This window comes from Oncorhynchus keta, chromosome 2, assembly GCF_023373465.1.
Source record: "Oncorhynchus keta strain PuntledgeMale-10-30-2019 chromosome 2, Oket_V2, whole genome shotgun sequence".
In the NCBI taxonomy this organism is placed as follows: Eukaryota; Metazoa; Chordata; class Actinopteri; order Salmoniformes; family Salmonidae; genus Oncorhynchus; species Oncorhynchus keta.
Window position 1 is genome coordinate 24221514 of NC_068422.1, and position 19410 is coordinate 24240923.

The 19410-nt window shown below is 39.3% G+C and overlaps 2 protein-coding genes across 2 annotated transcripts; one reads left to right on the plus strand and one right to left on the minus strand.

The window, feature by feature from the left end:
• The first annotated feature begins 1006 nt into the window (after positions 1–1006).
• tmem14a (transmembrane protein 14A) lies at positions 1007–12957 on the plus strand. Its single transcript, XM_035793536.2, has 5 exons — positions 1007–1465; positions 12075–12157; positions 12273–12374; positions 12501–12588; positions 12733–12957. The coding sequence occupies exons 2-5, from the start codon at positions 12082–12084 to the stop codon at positions 12779–12781; spliced, it is 315 nt and encodes a 104-aa protein (XP_035649429.1). The 5' UTR covers positions 1007–1465; positions 12075–12081; the 3' UTR covers positions 12782–12957.
• LOC118398311 (glutathione S-transferase 3-like) lies at positions 12702–15535 on the minus strand. Its single transcript, XM_035793523.2, has 7 exons — positions 15383–15535; positions 14861–14964; positions 14640–14691; positions 14419–14551; positions 14153–14294; positions 13852–13977; positions 12702–13352 (listed from the first exon to the last, which is right to left on the minus strand). The coding sequence occupies exons 2-7, from the start codon at positions 14945–14947 to the stop codon at positions 13224–13226; spliced, it is 669 nt and encodes a 222-aa protein (XP_035649416.1). The 5' UTR covers positions 14948–14964; positions 15383–15535; the 3' UTR covers positions 12702–13223.
• Between the last annotated feature and the right edge of the window lie 3875 nt (positions 15536–19410).

Below are 19410 nucleotides of genomic sequence, written 5' to 3' on the forward strand. Positions count from 1 at the left end.
ATCATCCAGAAGGCGAGGTCAGTACAGGTGCATCAAAGCTGGGACCAAGAGACTGAAAAACAGCTTCTATCTCAAGGCCATCAGACTGTTAAACAGCCACCACTAACATTGAGTGGCTGCTGCCAACACACTGTCATTGACACTGACCCAACTCCAGCCACTTTAATAATGGGAATTGATGGGAAATGATGTAAATATATCACTAGCCACTTTAAACAATGCTACCTTATATAATGTTACTTACCCTACATTATTCATCTCATATGCATACGTATATACTGTACTCTATATCATCGACTGCATCCTTATGTAATACATGTATCACTAGCCACTTTAACTATGCCACTTTGTTTACATACTCATCTTATATGTATATACTGTACTCGATACTATCTACTGTATCTTGCCTATGCTGCTCTGTACCATCACTCATTCATATATCCTTATGTACATATTCTTTATCCCCTTACACTGTGTATAAGACAGTAGTTTTGGAATTGTTAGTTAGATTACTTGTTGATTATCACTGCATTGTCGGAACTAGAAGCACAAGCATTTCGCTACACTCACATTAACATCTGCTAACCATGTGTATGTGACAAATAAAATTTGATTTGATTTGATTTGATTTCATGTGTGTTGTCTCTTCGTGTGCAGGTATGCCTTTTATTTTGGCCAAATTATGTTCTGTATCATTTTACTTGTATTGTATGGCGTGCTGTTGTGCACTGAATGTGTGCACGCAGCTCCTGTTATTTCCTTTTGCCTGACCTTCAGCTAGCAAGGTGCCTGAGAGCTAGGACTGTGCCAAGGGTTAACATAATGTGGTCTCTTCGTGTGGAGGGCAAATAAAAAATAATTCAACTAGCAGACCTCCAGTTGTGGCTGGGTCCTAATTAAAAGTACACACTGCAGAACGAACCACGCTACATTAGCACAGCTGACAACAGTTGTGCTGATTAAAGAAACAATAAAACTGGCCTTTTTTTTTTTAGACTAGTTGAGTATCTGGAGCATCAGCATTTGTAGGTTCGATTACAGGCTCAACATGGCCATAAACAAAGGACTTTCTTCTGAAACACATCAGTCTATTCTTGTTCTTAGAAATGAAGGCTATTCCATGTGAGAAATTGCCAAGGAACTGAAGATCTCGTACAACGCTGTGTAATACTCCCTTCACAGAACAGCGCACACTAGCTCTAACCAGAATAGAAAGAGGAGTGGGAGGCCCCATTGCACAACTGAGCAAGAGGACAAGTACATTAGAGCGTCTAGTTTGAGCAATAATCTTAAGGCATGCTTTTATTTGGAAGTTTTCCTCATTACCATATGAAAGTGACGTCATCGGTAGTGCTGCTTGCAGAATAGTAGTGATCCCTTCCTACTGCCGAACAGTAAACATTGGGACCACAAGTGTCTACGCTTTCTAGCTAATTTGTTTTACGTTTAAATGAGCAAATACCAGGTAAGTTTATTATTTTCAAATCTGAGTAGTATGCAAACATATCAAGTGGTGTTTTGTCAAGTGTCGTGTACCTTTCTGTTCGCTAGCTAGCTAGTTGTAGCTAGCTATTATTTTGTAGCCTGACGTTGGACTAACTGAACGTTACTCTTTGCAGTCCAAGTACCCCACATGGTCTGTTTAAATGGCGAAATTACTTTGGAAGCTTAAAAAGCCAAATACTCCCATCTAAACGCAAATCGAGTCTCAATTGCGATACAGTTATAGAAACATAAATCCCCCCTAAATTCGCTGTATTTATCATTGAGTTAGTGCCACTTTGGTTTGTTTTTTGACAATAATTTCCCACTCCAGGTTAGGTGGACGTCATATTGTATTTGTATCTCCCCTTTTCTTTGGCCTAGTATATGGATCAGACAACGTCGTTTTTATTGATCTGTTTGTAAGCGTCAGCAGAGTAGGCTACCCTGTAGTTTGTCGTATTAAAAACATTATGCTGTCTCCAGTCAGTGTGTAGTAGAATTGCATGAAATGTATTTGATAAACCTAATCTATGACACTACTCGCTCCATTGAACAGTCTTTTTTTCGAACAGCGATTGAGTTATTATTAGCCTAAATTATCACTATCCAATCTAATCATCACATTAGTAATAGTAGTATATTTTACATACGTCTGCAAATGTGAGGATTCATGGAATTACTTTATTATAATGGTGCATGTTTATGTTGAAACGTTTACTTCCTCTATCTTGGTACCCACGCGCCGCATATGTTAAGCAACTCTCGCCCAGACATTAGTTTGCAGCTTCTGGTTTAATTTCCAAAATAAATGTCTGGAGCTTGTTTTAGAACTGCATTCGATAATGCCGTTTATACCAGTAGATGCCATAGTATATATAGGCTTGGGCCTTCAACAAATTACTTGTGGGAGAATGATAAAGAAACCGAAGAGCCTTGTCTAGAATAACCACCTGAGCTGCGAAATATAAAGTAAATATGATTTAGGCCAGGCCTATTTTATTTATATTTTGTATATTTTATTTCACCATTATTTAACCATGTAGGCCAGTTGAGAACAAGTTCTCATCTACAACTGCAACCTGGCCAAGATAAAGCAAAGCAGTGTGGCAAAAACACACGTACAGTCAATAACACAATAGAAAAAATCTATATACAGTGTGCGCAAATGTAGTAAGATTAGGGAGGTAAAGCAGTAAATAGGCCATAGTGGCGAAATAATTACAATTTAGCATTAACACTGGAGTGATAGATGTGCAGATGATGATGTGCAAGTAGAGATACTGGGGTGCAAAATAGCAAACATAAATAACAATATGGGGATGAGGTAGTTAGGTGGGCTATTTACAGATGGGCTGTGTACAGGTGCAATGATCGGTAAGCTTCTCTGACAGCTGATTCTTAAAAGTTATTGAGGGAGATATAAGTCTCCAGCTTCAGTGATTTTTGCAATTCCTTCCAGTCATTGGCAGCAGAGAACTGGAAGGAAAGGTGGCCAAAAGAGGAGTTGGCTTTGGGGATGACCAGTGAAATATACCTGCTGGAGTGTGTGCTACGGGTGGGTGTTGCTATGGTGACCAGTGAGCTGAGATAAGGCAGGGCTTTACCTAGCAAAGACATAGTTGACCTGGAGCCAGTGGGTTTGGCGACGAATATGAAGCAAGGGCCAGCCAAAGAGAACATACAGGTCGCAGTGGTGGGCAGTGTATATGGGGCTTTGGTGACAAAACGGATGGCACTGTGATAGACCGCATCCAGTTTGCTGAGTAGAGTGTTGGAGACCATTTTGTAAATTACATTGCCGAAGTCAAGGATCGGTAGGTGATAAGAGAATTATGTTCTCCAGGTACATCACCAAATTTAATGATATTACTCTGTCTACAAACCAGAATTTGTAAGATCCTGGTCGAATGAAACAGACGGAGGACCAGCTAAATGGTCAAAAAGGTTTATTCACGGAACGTTCTGAAGTCAAGAATACAAATCAGTTCATTTTTATACTGACTTTTCACGCCCACACATACGCACATACATACACACAAACATACGCACATACATACACACAAACATACGCACACACATACACACAAACATATGCACACACATGTCCTGCTACGCACACACTGTCTGTCTCACTTCCCAGCCGACAGAGATGGTGACTTTGTCCTTGAGACGTACTCCCCGTTCTCTCCCAAATCTCTCGTCAGGTCGGCACCAAGCTCAGACAGTCTGTGTTTAAAATACCAAAAAGGCATATTGTTTTACCCTAATTCTGACTAGGACTACACATTTATTGATTATGATTTCATACATTCTAATCAATTCCATACAATTATGTTTCAGGACAGAATATCGATAATCATTCAATTAACAGACAATTTTTACCTATCAGTAGGATAGTCAGTTTTACTAGGGTATGTTTGGCAGCATGAGTGAAGGAGGCTTTGTTGCAAAATAGGAAGCAGATTCTACATTTAATTTTGTATTGGAGATGCTTAATGTGGGTTTGGTAGGAGAGTTTACAGTCTAACCAGACGCCTAGGTATTTGTAGAGTTGTCCACATATTCTAAGTCAGAACCGTCCAGAGTAGTGATGCTAGTCGGGCGGGCGGGTGTGGGCAGTGATTGGTTGCATTTAGTTTTACTTGCATTTAAGAGCAGTTGGAGGCCACGGAAGGAGTGTTGTATGGTATTGAAGCTCGTCTGGAATAGAGGTCGACCGATACCGATTATTGGAGGACCAAAAAAAAGCTGATACCGATTAATCGGCCAATTTTTATTTATTTATTTGTAATAATGACAATTACAACAATACTGAATGAACACTTATTTTAAATTAATATAATACATCAATAAAAATCCATTAAGCCTCATAAATAATGAAACATGTTCAATTTGGTTTAAAGAATGCAAAAACAAAGTGTTGGAGAAGAAAGTAAAAGTGCAATTTGTGCCATGTAAGAAAGCTAACGTTTAAGTTCCTTGCTCAGAACATGAGAACATATGAAAGTTGGTGGTTCCTTTTAACATGAGACTTCAATATTCCAAGGTAAGAGGTTTTAGGTTGTAGTTAATATAGTATTTATAGGACTATTTCCCTCTATACCATTTGTATTTCATATACCTTTGACTATTGGATGTTCTTATCGGCACTTTAGTATTGCCAGTGTAACAGTATAGCTTCCGTCCCTCTCCTCGCCCCTACTTGGGCTCGAACCAGGAACACATCGACAACAGCCACCATCGAAGCAGCGTTACCCATGCAGAGCAAGGGGAAGAACTACTCGAAGTCTCAGAGTGAGTGAGGTTTGAAACGCTATTAGCGTGCACCCCGCTAACTAGCTAGCCATTTCACATCGGTTACACCAGCCTAATCTCGGGAGTTGATGGGCTTGAAGTCATAAACAGCTCAATGCTTGAAGCATTGCGAAGAGCTGCTGGCAAAACGCATGAAAGTGCTGTTTGAATGAATGCTTACGAGCCTGCTGCTGTCTACCACCGCTCAATGAGACTGCTCTATCAAATATCACATCATAGACTTAATTATAATATAATAACACAAAAAATATGAGCCTTTGGTCATTAATATGGTCGATTCTGGAAACTATCATTTCGAAAACAAAATGTTTATTAGTTCAGTGAAATACGGAACTGTTTGGTATTTTATCTAACGGGTGGCATCCCTAAGTCTAAATATTCCTGTTACATTGTACAATCTTCAATGTTATGTCATAATTTCTTAAAATTCGGGCAAATTAGTTCGCAACGAGCCAGGCTGCCCAAACTGTTGCATATACCCTGACTGCGTGCAATGAACGCAAGAGAAGTGACACAATTTCACCTGGTTAATATTGCCTGCTAACCTGGATTTCTTTTAGCTAAATATGCAGGTTTAAAAATATATACTTCGGTATATTTATTTTAAGAAAGGCTTTGGTGTTTATGGTTAGGTACAGTCGTGCAACGATTGTGCTTTTTCCGCAAATGCGCTTTTGTTAAATCATCCCCCTGCATTGCATCGATTATATGCAAAGCAGGACACTCTAAATAAACTAGTAATATCATCAACCATGTGTAGTTAACTAGTGATTATGATTGATAGATTTTTTTATAAGATAAGTTTAATGCTAGCTAGCAACTTACCTTGGCTTCTTACTGCATTCGCGTAACAGGCAGGCTCCTCGTGGAGTGCAATGAGAGGCAGGTGGTTAGCGCGTTGTACTAGTTAACTGTATGGTTGCAAGATTGAATCCCGGAGCTGAAAAGGTACAAATCTGCCATTCTGCCCCTGAACAAGGCAGTTAACCTACCGTTCCTAGTTAAGAATGTGTTCTTAACTGACTTGCCTAGTTAAATAAAGGAGTTTAAAAAAAATAATACCGATTTCCGATTGTTATGGAAACTTTAAATCGGCCCTAATTAATCAGCCATTCTGATTAATCGGTCGACCTCTAGTCTGGAGGTTTGTTAACAGTGTCCAAAGAAGGGCCAGAAGTATACAGAATGGTGTTGTCTGCGTAAAGGTGGATCAGAGAATCACCAGCAGCAAGAGCGACATCATTGATCTATACAGTCAGCCCGAGAATTGAACCCTGTGGTACCCCCATTGACTGCCAGAGGTCCGGACAACAGGCCCTCCGATTTGACACACTGAACTATATCTAAGGAGTAGTTGGTGAGGCAGTCGTTTGAGAAACCAAGGCTGTTGAGTCTAATCCACTATCTAAATATGCCATGCTGTTGTGTGTTATTTAACCTCTCTGGGATCGTTCGGGACAATAGCGTCCAACCTCGCCAACAGCCAGTGAAATTGAAGGGTGCCAAATTCAAAACAACAAATCTCATAATTAAAATTCCTCAACCATACAAGTATTTTACACCATTTTAAAGATACACTTCTCGTTAATCCAACCACAGTGTCCAATTTCAAAAAGGCTTTTCGGCGAAAGCAGAACATACATGTTAGGTCAGCAACTAGTCACAGAAAGCATTCAGCCATTTTCCAACCAAAGAGAGGTGTCACAAAAAGCAGAAATATAGATCAAATTAATCACTAACCTTTGACGATCTTCATCAGATGACACTCCCAGGACTCAATGTTACAATCCATGTATGTTTTGTTCGATCAAGTTCATATTTACATCCAAAAACCTCAGTTTACATTGGTGCCATGTTCAGAAATGCATGTTTTACATAGAATTAAAGATAAACTTGTTCTTAATGCAACCGATGTGCCAGATTTCAAAAAAGCTTTACGGCAAAAGCACAATATTCAATCATCTGAGAACAGCGTTCAGCCACAAAAGTAAGCCATACAGTTACCCATCAAATTGCGGAGGCAAGAAAAGTCATAAATAGCATTATAAATATTCACTTACCTTCTGCGAGCGCAGAATCCAGACAAAAAGGTCAAGAGTTCTATTACAGTTTGTAGAAACATGTCAAACGATGTTTACAATCAATTCTTAGGGTCTTCTTATAATAAATCTTCAATAATATTCCAACCGGACAATAGCGTATTCATTACAGAGGAAAAAGAGGGAACGGCACACCCGCGTGACCGCGCAGTAATCACCTGATTGGCCTCAGCCTAGTCCACTTGTTGGAACAGCTCTTATCCGACACCCTTCCACAATAGAAGCATCAAACAACTTTCTAAAGACTGTTGACATCTGCTGGAAGCCTTGGGAAGTGCAATCTGGCCCCATAGACACAGCATATTGGATCGGCAATCACTTAAATGAAACTACAAAACCTCAGATTTCCCACTTCCTGGTTGGATTTGTCTCAGGTTTTTGCCTGCCATATGAGTTCTGTTATACTTCACAGACATCATTCAAGCAGTTTTAGAAACTTCAGAGTGTTTTCTATCCAATACTAATAATAATATGCATGTATTAGCATCTGGGACAGAGTAGCAGGCAGTTTACTCTGGGCACCTTATTCATCCAAGCTACTCTACTGCCCCCCTGTCACCAAGACGTTAATGGCCATATAATTGCATAATTTATTTTTATAGTCGCGTGGGGCTATTTTGGTGATCATGTAACCTAATGAATCACACGTTTTCCAGTATTTGGGAGCACGGACTGTAGGCCTCATATTAGGCATTTCGACTGTTATATTAAGGAATTCCACTCTATATATGCTTGTTATAGCCATTTGCGTTGCACAGCCCCATCACGCAGAGGCTATATCCATTTCAATAAATGAGACAAAACTAAATATTGATTAAGTCTTGGCTGTAACCTGTCCTGAGCGAAATAGCCAAGGGGTCCCAAATGGTCAAGACTATCTATAGCCTATTCTTATTGCGAGATCTTTTTTCCCTATCAATCACTGACGTGCTGCTTCAACAATTTTTTTCACATTTATTTAGAGGCTGTATTTAGAGGCCTGTGAGCTTGTCTCTTTGTTTTATTTGATTTAACCTTTATTAAACTAGGCAAGTCAGTTAAGAACACATTATTATGTACAATGATGGCCTACTCTATAATAAAAACAGTTCAACACAAATAGAGTTACAAAATGATTCCGCAAGACACCAGTACCCAAAATGAAGTACCCAAAATACTCTAAATTGCAATGCCTACAAGTTGAATGACTAATTTCTTTATTTGGATAGGCCTATATTAAACATTTAATTATTACAGTGAACACGCATGCATTTCAATAAACAAATGGATAAGACTGTTCTATTCTCTTTGATTTGGTTCCTATTGCAACTCAGACAAATGACTGAATGGATGACATACTGACTAACTGAACTGAAGGATGAAAGTAAATGTTCAAATACGTTGGAATGATGAGTTGCACGCATCATGCATGCTCTGCACTTTATTTGGCTAGTAGGCAAATAGGCCTACGTTAGGGTAAAATTACTATAAACGCATGACTCCAGAAGGTCATCTTCTGAGGCTGAGGGGTGCTTTTCCTCAAGGCGCATTGTGCTGTGGTGCTGCATGGAGTTCACAAGCTCTTCAACTGGGCAGCAGTGTCACAATGGGAGGAATGGCCTATACAGAGACTGCCTAAGCTCCACTGCAACATTTAACCTCCAGTACTCTGCTGCCTGTGACTGGAACGAATTGCAAAAATCGCTGAAGTTGGAGACTTATCTCCCTCACCAACTTCAAACATCTGCTATCTGAGCAGCTAACCGATCTAGTCTATTGGTAAATAGCCCACCCATTTTCACCTACCTCATCCCCATACTGTTTTTATTTATTTACTTTTCTGCTCTTTTGCACACCAATATCTCTACCTGTACATGACCATCTGATAATTTATTACTCCAGTGTTAATCTGCAAAATTGTAATTATTCGCCTACCTCCTCATGCCTTTTGCACACAATGTATATAGACTCCCCTTTTTTTACTGTGTTATTGACTTGTTAATTGTTTACTCCATGTGTAACTCTGTGTTGTCTGTTCACACTGCTATGCTTTATCTTGGCCAGGTCGCAGTTGCAAATGAGAACTTGTTCTCAACTAGCCTACCTGGTTAAATAAAGGTAAAATAAAAAAATAAAAACATTTCAATATCCATATGTTCATGACCCGATTCATATAAATGATGTCAAATTATTTGAAATTCATATTAACTCCTACAGAATATGCTTTAGCAAGATTTTGAGTGATGAAATAAATATCAAAATATGATATAAAAAAATATTGAGTGGCAAAGACAGTGGTCATACATAATTCATAGATTCACCAAACATCTATTATAATTCTGTGTTTCATTATTCCTGGTATATCCAGCTCGGGAGTTTTATTCCTCTGCTGGTAGCGTGACTACAGCTCAAGCTCATTACCATAACGCACAATGCGCAAAAATATTCCTAAAAATATTTAACCTACACACATTAACAAGTAAAATAGCTCAAATGAAAGATAAACAAGTTGTTTATCTAGCCAGCAAGTCAGATTTCTAAAATGTTTTACGGCGAAAACATAGCACATATTTATGTCAAACCACCACCGCAGACATAGCTCATTAGCATAGCCAAGTAGGAAAAAATATGCAATCAACAAACGCAGGATTAAAAGAAATAATTTCACTAACCTTTTGAAATCTTCATCAGATGACAGTAATATAACATGTTACACAGTACATTCATTTTTTTTCAATAATATGCTATATATATCCATAAATCTCTGTTTACAATGATGCATCGTTCAAAAAATGCTACCCAAATGTCCTGAGAAATGACGATAGCCCCGGCAGATAACGTCAGCTAACAAGGAATACACATCATAAACTTTGACTAAATATGCATGTTTTACATATGTATAGCAAGATACACTTCTTCTAAATGCAATTGCATTGTTACATTTCATTTAACGTTACATTTTGCGTTCACTAGACTATAATATGGAGTCGGCGCTCCCACAGTAGCATAATGACTCCTCTATCTTGGAGTCGACAGAAACCCAAAATGAATACATTAAATATTCCCTTACCTTTGTTATTCTTCCATCAAACGACCTGTAAGGGATTATACTCACCAAATTAGCGTTCAGTTTTCAAGTCTGCGTCTTTCGGTTCTCAAAATAGCCTGATTTTGGTAAAAATGTAGTCAAAATTGAAGTGGTTGCGCACCAAAACTTCGAAAGAATATATAATATGTCGAGTAAACTTGTCAAACTAACTTCATAATCAAGCTTTAACATGTTATAAAGGTGTACAGCAATTTTGAGAACAAACAGAAACACAAGCACTGTTCAATCGATCTTGGAAAGAGAGAGGACTTGACCATTGCGCACAGGTTTTTTGAGTGACTGAGAGCTTACCACGTGCTCAAACTCTCGCGAGCGGGCAATTCTCACAATGAGAAGTCCCATTGAAAGCTGAGATCACGCTGAACACGTGGAGACTCTTCCGGGTGCTGTGACTGTTTGGGAAGGGTGTTTGCGATGAGGTCAAAGGTGACCCAACTTTTCAGATGAGAAGAGATATTTTGGGAAAATGCAGATTTTGAGAGTTCTGCTATACATAGAGACATAATTTAAACGGTTTTAAAAGCTTTAGTGTTTTCTATTCGATAATATTTTTTATTTGCATATATTAGCAACTTTTGACAAAAATGTATCATGTTTTATATGGGTTCCCAAATCCTCCAGAAGGGGCAGTAAACCGTGGTATCCTGAACAGGATATACTACTGGTTAGGATTTCAGACAGAGCCCAGAGAATGGGATGGTACAATACTGAATTAGTCATATTTTGATACGGTGCATGGATGGGGATGTCCACTTCACCCAGCGACATGCCCATGCTGTGGAGATACACCTAGCAGATTGAAACTTAACTGTTGTAGGCATAATACAGCTAGTGCTATCTAGACTTGTACTGGCAAACAAATCCATTACCGTAGCTACCTAAATGTGAAGTCAACTCAACAGGAGTAATAGAGAATGGAGACTTTTAACTTGAAAACGTGCAGAATACCTTTTTCTGGGTTCCCTGACTTCTGTTTTTTTGTTTTTATACTGCGTTATGCTTGTTCGAGTAGCACTCCTAACAGACCGTTTGGTGTACGTTTTTTGTTGGTGAGATGAAACTGCCAAAACTCTGAAAGGTATTATTGTACATCAGAATTGCAACACAAGATTTGTTCAAGCCTAAAGGTCTATAATCATTACATGGTGTTTGTATGTTCACAGATTAAATTGCACATTTACATTCCTGTTTCACCCATGGTTTTTCTTACGATCCTAACAATACATATTCTAGGGAGTTTTTCCTAGCCACCGTGCTTCTACACCTGCATTGCTTGCTGTTTGGGGTTTTAGGCTGGGTTTCTGTACAGCGCTTTGAGATATCAGCTGATGTACGAAGGGCTATATAAATACATTTGATTTGATTTGACATATGTTCAAGCTTTTGGCAGGTATCTGGCTCCATAAGACAACACTTCTACTAATAAGGCTCAATCTCACAGGCACAAACATGACGGGAGTCTCACTATCACGATAACCACCCGCCCTTAAAGGGGCAGGTGAAAATGTTTCTCATCTGTGATATTTTGCTTACAAGACTCCGGTCACAAAAATGTAATTATACAATATACTACATTAGAAATAAATGTATTGTTTTAGAAACATTACAAGTCATGTGCATCTTTTTTTGTGGTCTTTTGTTGGTGTAATTTTAGCAGCAAAAATAAAACATCTGACTGGCTGGTGGACCAAAAATGAAATGTTATGACCTGGTCAGTGTCTGGGTTAGTTTTCATGCACAATCTTTCACTTGAGAAATACTACAGATGATCCATTATATAGACCAGATACTCTAGTGGCCGTTATAAAAATGAAAAGATATGTCTTCAAAAATGGAAGGCAGTCGGGACCATTCTAGCCAATGAGAGGGCAGATGAACAATCTGATTTTGGACCCAGATATCCCTCGCTTGACTTTTCCTCTCTAGAAAAACTGCTCCAACGCTAGGGCATCTTTTTTTTCTTGATTTTCAAGTGAAGGGCTATGTGAGCACATTCTTTCGGTTCGCCTAGTCGAAGCCAGCCGAACCGAAATATGCGGAAGCCTTAAGAAGATTTATTGATGTGTCCCAATACTCCTGTTCCACAGCACTGCAATGGCAATTGACTGGCTTGGATTTGGCTATGCTGCAGCCATAGCCCTGGGGGGATTCATGGGGTACAAGAAAAAAGGTAGGAGTTTCCAGCGAAGCATTTCAAAATACACAAAGCAACATGAATTTGTCTCATTGTTTCATTGACCTTGTAAAGTAATAGATATTTTTTATATCTCTTTTTTTTACTACAGGTAGTGTCATGTCACTGATAGCTGGGATATTGTTTGGCAGCATGGCTGCCTATGGGGCCTTAATGATTTCATATGACCCAACCAAGACTTTCTACTCCCTCGGTAAGTATGCCTGCTTTGCTGGGATGTGTAGGTCACCAAAAACCTGAATGAAATATGTCAAGGCCTAAAATAATAAATTGTCTTTAAATAGCATTTCATAAATGTATAAATCTTTATTTTTTTCAGTTGCCTCAGGAGCGCTGACAATAGTGATGGGAATGAGATTCAAGAAATCTGGGAAATTAATGCCAGCTGGCATCATGACAGGACTAAGGTGAGAATCACCAAATGTGCACTATACTCAGTATTGGTTACATTTAACTTATTTTCATTGTATTTTGACCCTGTTGGAATGTTTCAAATTAAATAATTAACGTGTACAATCAATGAAGTTATCATATCTGGTTTCTTTATTCAGTTTGCTGATGGTCCTGCGACTTCTCTTCATGGGCGTGATTGTAATGTGATTTGAACAACACAACTGTCTAAAGTGAGACTGAAAATATCACTGCAAGGGATGAAGTTCCAGTTGCACGTTGTTTGTGTTTGCCAAAATTGTTTTTGATGATTTGTTCAATGAATATGGGAACAGAAAAACAGAAAAAATGTACTACTTGATCTGAATAAATGTTATAGCACTGAAGGTATGACAATCATGTTCAGCTGCCTCACTGTAAATAACCTAATAAATGTTTGATATAAATGATGGAATAGCTCAGAACAGACATGTAGTGTTTAATTACAGCTGATATTTTGTTTAACAGCCTTTGTTTTTTTGTGTATTATTGAAAAACAAATACTAGTTCTACTTGAACAATTTGGTCCTTACTCATACATGTTACAAGAAATGACCGTCTGGAATAATCTGTATCTAATATTCACTTCAACTCTACATTTTTTCGATAAGCATCAGTGCTTGAAGTTGAACACCTCATACACAGTCTTTACATATAAGTCATCTGGTTGAGGCTTTCTCTTGCTGCCTGGCTGCAGGAACTTCTGAATGGCTGGTAGGCTTTTCATCCTCCTTTGAAAAGCCTGAAAAAAAAAACATTTTCACCCAATCAAGAATGAATCAAATGAAGTATCTTATGGATATTTTGACCTTTCTTTCAAATATGCTGCTGACTATGTCCTAATTATCTCTCCTTCCTACCAAAGTGTGCCTGGGTTCACTTCCCTTAATCGATTTGAAAGGAAATGACAGTCAAATAAATATGCCACCACCAATCCAATGTTTTTAGATTTGTGGGAAGTAGTAAATGAGGGCATACTTGAGAGATTATTGGGAAACACCCAGGGTGTTGCAGCTGTACAGTACGTTTAAAAATAGACAGGGTGTTGTAGCAGTACATTTGAAACAGTATGGCCAGACTTATGTTTATCTGTATGAAAATGTGCAGCAGGTATGCAATATTCATATGCTTTTTGGGTTATGTGAACCTGTAACATGTTTTGACGAGATGCACTTAAAATGTATCAAGACTTGTCTCAACTTATTTTGTCAAGAACAAAATACATTTGTAATAAACTTTACCTTAACAACAGGGAATTTGGAGAGAATTGTAGGAAATTTCTCCTCCAACATCAAGGTGATTTCAAGTAGCTGGACATCAGCACAGCTCAACTGATAACCCACCAGGTACTGGGAGCTAGCAAGAGCCTGTAAGAAATCAGTGCACACCCTCACATTAGACAATACATGAACTTGTACAGACGTGCCAACTCTTTCATTTAGCAGACATGGTATTTCGCAATGATAATAAAACTGCTTAGGTTCAGGTTACTTTAATGAGCTCTACCCTTCCCAGCTGGCCAAGGCCCAAAGCATGCAGTACCTTTTCGAACACGGGAATGTAGCGGCTTGTAGCTTTCCTCTCAATGTCCTCCAGTTTAGTTTTCTTGGCGTCAGGTGAAATGAATGGCAACATCATTATCATTTCCATCAAGTCCCTCACACCTTCAGCATACATGTCAATCCTAAAGGTAAATGAAAACCAAACCCTTAGCAGAATTACCCCCCTTTTGTACGAACAGCTAACATTATGCATCTAACACAGCCAAACAAGTAAATAAAAGTTATGACATTAAAATTCATACATACATGACTCGTTCTTTTAGGTCATTCCCGTAAAGATTGTATTTCCCTGCTATGTAGTTTAGGATAGCCTTGGTTTGAACCAGCTTCATTCCATCAATTTCCACCAATGGAACTTGCTCAAACATGAGTGCTCCATCTGGGGGGGGGGGAAAGGTCCAACAATTAAACACCCTTCAACACAATGAGCATGTTATCGGAGTTATTAACACCGTGAACAAACTTACCACTCAACAGCTTTACATATTCCTCGTGCTTTGTCATATTCACTTCTTCAAACTATGGATATAAAATGTATATTTTCAGAACGACATCAGTTTAGTGATCCATCTGTGTGCATCACCTGTAGGCCTGTCCACTATTTCACTTAGGGTAGGTCTACTTGAAAATGCAAGTCCTGTAAACAGCCCACAGCCACATTTGTTTTGTATTTGTTCAGCCTACTTACCTCAACTCCAGCAACCGCTAAAAGCCATCGAATTGACTCCATTTTCCCCCTGCCATTGAAATAAGTCAACACCACTTTTCCAGACATGGTGAAATTGAAGTTTACTACAAAAAAGAAACAACCACACTCCATTACACTTTCATGTGCAAATGCAGTAATGTTGTGTTTGATACATTGCATTAGATTTAGTGTATGCAGGCAAATCCCTGTCTGTTTGCTAAAAGTAATGACTGTCAAATAAATTACTGTGCATTTTAATCAGACTACTTAAACTTTTTTAAATTGAACTAGGCAAGTCAGTTTAGAACAAATTCTTATTTACAATGACTGCCTATACTGGCCAAACACAGACAACGCTGGGCCAATTGTGCACCGCCCTATGGGACTCCCAATCACAGTCGGTTGTTATACAGCCTCCTCAACTAGAACCAATAAAGTTGAGAGAAAAAAAGCCTACAAAACATATGGTTGTCTATTTAATTATCAACCTACAATTTTAAGATAAGTTTAAGAAGTACTGACCTTGTGTGTCGGAGAGAAGTATGAACCTGTGTGAGCACCAAAAAAGTTCACTTGCAAAGTTATGTAACGCCACACCTTTGGAACTCCTTCCGGACAATCTCAGGGCTGTTCAGACTGTTGTAGCTTTTAAACCTTTCCGCTTAGACTTTGATATTGTTATACACTGTATATTTGCTTTGTTTAAAAATATATATATTTTTACTTTTATTTTATGAACTTTGAGATTATTCTTGTATAATAAAAAGTGCTTTACAAATGGCATAAATTATTATTATAATTAATGACGTAGCAGGTGGGGACGTCTCTTCTGCACTGTTCAACAAATCCAGTAAATGTGGAGGAGGAGTTAAGATGGAGTGTCGCCTTGTTAATGGTCAACACTAGTTACCACAGCCACAAAGTATTAAACCCTGACTATTTCTACAATTTCTCTTTTTAAAATGAGATTTTAAACCTCAACCACACTGCTAATCTTATACATAACCATAATTTAAGAAAGTTACTCTGTGTCGTTTACTGTGGGACAAATGAAGCATAGTGGGCAGAACAAGCAAGGAGGTGTGCAAAGCCAAGCATGAGCTGGCGAGAGACTATTGGCGCCTTGTTCCGAAGTGCGCGTGTGAACAAACTCCATTCGACCCTGCACTCTTTCTAAACACTGCATTAAGTCTGTTACAAACACAGTGCGCTGAGTAGAGTATTGGAAACTATTTTGTAGATGACATCGCCGAAGTCGAGGATAGGTAGGATAGTCCGTTTTACTAGGTTAAGTTTGGCGGCGTGAGTGTAGGAGGCTTTGTTGCGGAATAGAAAGCCGACTCTAGATTTGATTTTAGATTGGAGATATTTGATATGAGTCTGGAAGGACAGTTTACAGTCTAGCCAGACACCGAGGTACTTATAGATATCCACATATTCTAGGTCGGAACCATCCAGGGTGGTGATGCTAGTCAGGCGTGTGGGTGCAGGCAGCGAATGGTTGAAAAGCATGCATTTGGTTTTACTAGCGTTTAAGAGCAGTTGGAGGCCACGGAAGGAGTGTTGTATGGCATTGAAGCTCGTTTCGAGGTTAGATAGCACAGTGTCCAAGGAAGGGCCAGAAGTATACAGAATGGTGTCGTCTGCGTAGAGGTGGATCAGGGAATCGCCCGCAGCAAGAGCAACATCATTGATATATACAGAGAAAAGAGTCGCCTGAGAATTTAACCCTGTTGCACCCCCATAGAGACTGCCAGAGGACCGGACAACATGCCCTCCGATTTGACACACTGAACACTGTCTGCAAAGTAGTTGGTGAACCAGGCAAGGCAGTCATTAGAAAAACCGAGGCTACTGAGTCTGCCGATAAGAATATGGTGATTGACAGAGTCGAAAGCCTTGGCCAGGTCGATGAAGACGGCTGCACAGTACTGTCTTTTATCGATGGAGGTTATGATATCGTTTAGTACCTTGAGCGTGGCTGAGGTGCACCCGTGACCGGCTCGGAAACCAGATTGCACAGTGGAGAAGGTACGGTGGGATTCGAGATGGTCAGTGATCTGTTTGTTGACTTGGCTTTCGAAGACCTTAGATAGGCAGGGCAGGATGGATATAGGTCTGTAACAGTTTGGGTCCAGGGTGTCTCCCCCTTTGAAGAGGGGGATACTGCGGCAGCTTTCCAATCCTTGGGGATCTCAGATGATATGAAAGAGAGGTTGAACAGGCTGGTAATAGGGGTTGCGACAATGGCGGCGGATAGTTTCAGAAATAGAGTGTCCAGATTGTCAAGCACCGCTGATTTGTAAGGGTCCAGGTTTTGCAGCTCTTTCAGAACATCTGCTATCTGGATTTGGGTAAAGGAGAAGCTGGGGAGGCTTGGGCGAGTAACTGCGGGGGGCGAGGTTGGAGTAGCCAGGAGGAAGGCATGGCCAGCCGTTGAGAAATGCTTGTTGAAGTTTTCGATTATCATGGATTTATCGGTGGTGACCGTGTTCCCTAGCCTCAGTGCAGTGGGCAGCTGGGAGGGGGTGCTCTTGTTCTCCATGGACTTTACAGTGTCCCAGAACTTTTTGGAGTTAGAGCTACAGGATGCCAATTTCTGCTTGAAAAATCTGGCCTTAGCTTTCCTGACTGACTGCGTGTATTGGTTCCTGACTTCCCTGAACAGTTGCATATCGCGGTGAATTAGAATTCAGTATTTCAGTCTATGATCACCAGGTGAGTGTACAAAAATATCTGAAAGTAAATTGACACATGTACCAAAAAAAAAAGATGTTTATGTATTTAAATCTGAAATATTGCCAGATTGGTTTTCATTATTGTAAATTGTAACGTATCCCTTGATGGTGTTTGTTAGTTCAACATTATTCATTGTATCATAAGACATACAATAAATATATATTCAACCACAAGGGTGTACGAATGAGCTATGATTATTTTTTAAATCATAATAGAGGACTAATAATATTTCAGTGTAGATAAGGGAAGGCCTGTTTAAAATGAAAATATGCCAGCCAGACAAGCCAGTGTATGAATAAAACTTATTTGCATATGAATGGAGTGGAAATTAGCTGACTTTGGGATGCCAGAGTTTCTGATTGGAATTCCGAGTTGGATGACCGTTTAAAACCAAACAAATCAATCAGACCATTTTTTTCAGAGTTCCCAGTTGTCTTGAACGCACTGAAGTTGGAAGTCAGAGATTGCCGACTTCCGAGTTGTTTTGAATGCGCCACTAGGGATGTAGGCTACCTCTTCTTTTTACCTCCAACAAAGAAGCCCTTGTGTCTGTGTTTGATGTGAGAAATAGGCATATCTACACAGTATATATATATATATATGCCATTTAGCAGACGCTTTTATCCAAAGCGACTTACAGTCATGTGTGCATACATTCTACGTATGGGTGGTCCACCACAGTAATGGTGGATGGCTACGATATCAACTAGCCTAATTGGTTTTGAATTGAGGTCATAGCCCTATTTTAGCAAAAACATTTTTGACCTCTGTCATTGCCAACAAAGGGTATATAACAAAGTATTGAGATAAATGTTTGTTATTGACCAAATACTTATTTTCCACCATAATTTGCAAATAAATTCATAAAAAATCCTACAATGTGATTTTCTGGATTTTTTTCCTCATTTTGTCTGTCATAGTTGAAGTGTACCTATGATGAAAATTACATATTTTTAAGTAGGAGAACTTGCACAATTGGTAGCTGACTAAATACTTTTTTGCCCCACTGTATATGGTAGATACATGGGGCTTGAACTATGTTTTTCTGAGCAAATTCTCTATTGAATGAACATATTTGCATAAACCTTGGATTAATGAATCCTTTTATGGGTGATATGGGGGTTGGATAATTTATTTTGACATTAGAAAGAAAACCATCTCCCGACTTCACTCCTTGACTTTCCTCTTCAGTCAGTTGCTTCAACCTTACCACTCAAACAAGTCCGATGTCATGGTAATGTTGGCTAGCTAAACTCATTCGTAGAAACAATTAATTAGGTCTGTCATCTCGCGCCGAACTGCGCATGTGCAGGCAGTCAACTCAAAGACACTCCTTCGGTGTAAAGTTGTTTTTGATGAAAAGGAAATCTTGTCAGTTTTTCACTTTCACAAGTGTGAGGTTCTGTGTTATGCACTATAGCCCATTACCATATCATATGTGATTGAATATTATCTGCTGTTGGCTTGTGTGGATGTATGTGTTATGCAACATAGCTGACTTGAGACATTGTTAACAGTTTCAGGGCCATGGGCCTTTCTCGTGATGGAAAAATACAGAATAATATAAAAAACAGGAACGGTGCAATGAGTTGCGGGGGACACAAACAGAACGTAGTGTAGGTAACAAACGGTCTTTTGTTAGATAACAGGAGCCAGGTGTGTGATAACTGTATCGAGAGTATGAGCGCACAGATATTCTACACGATGCCTGAAGCGCCTAGGGGGCTGGGACTAGCTCGTGCGCCAACAATCAACGATAGGCTGGGTGAGTTTAAACCACGCCCAGTCTCTACTCTGTGACAGGCCAGCTT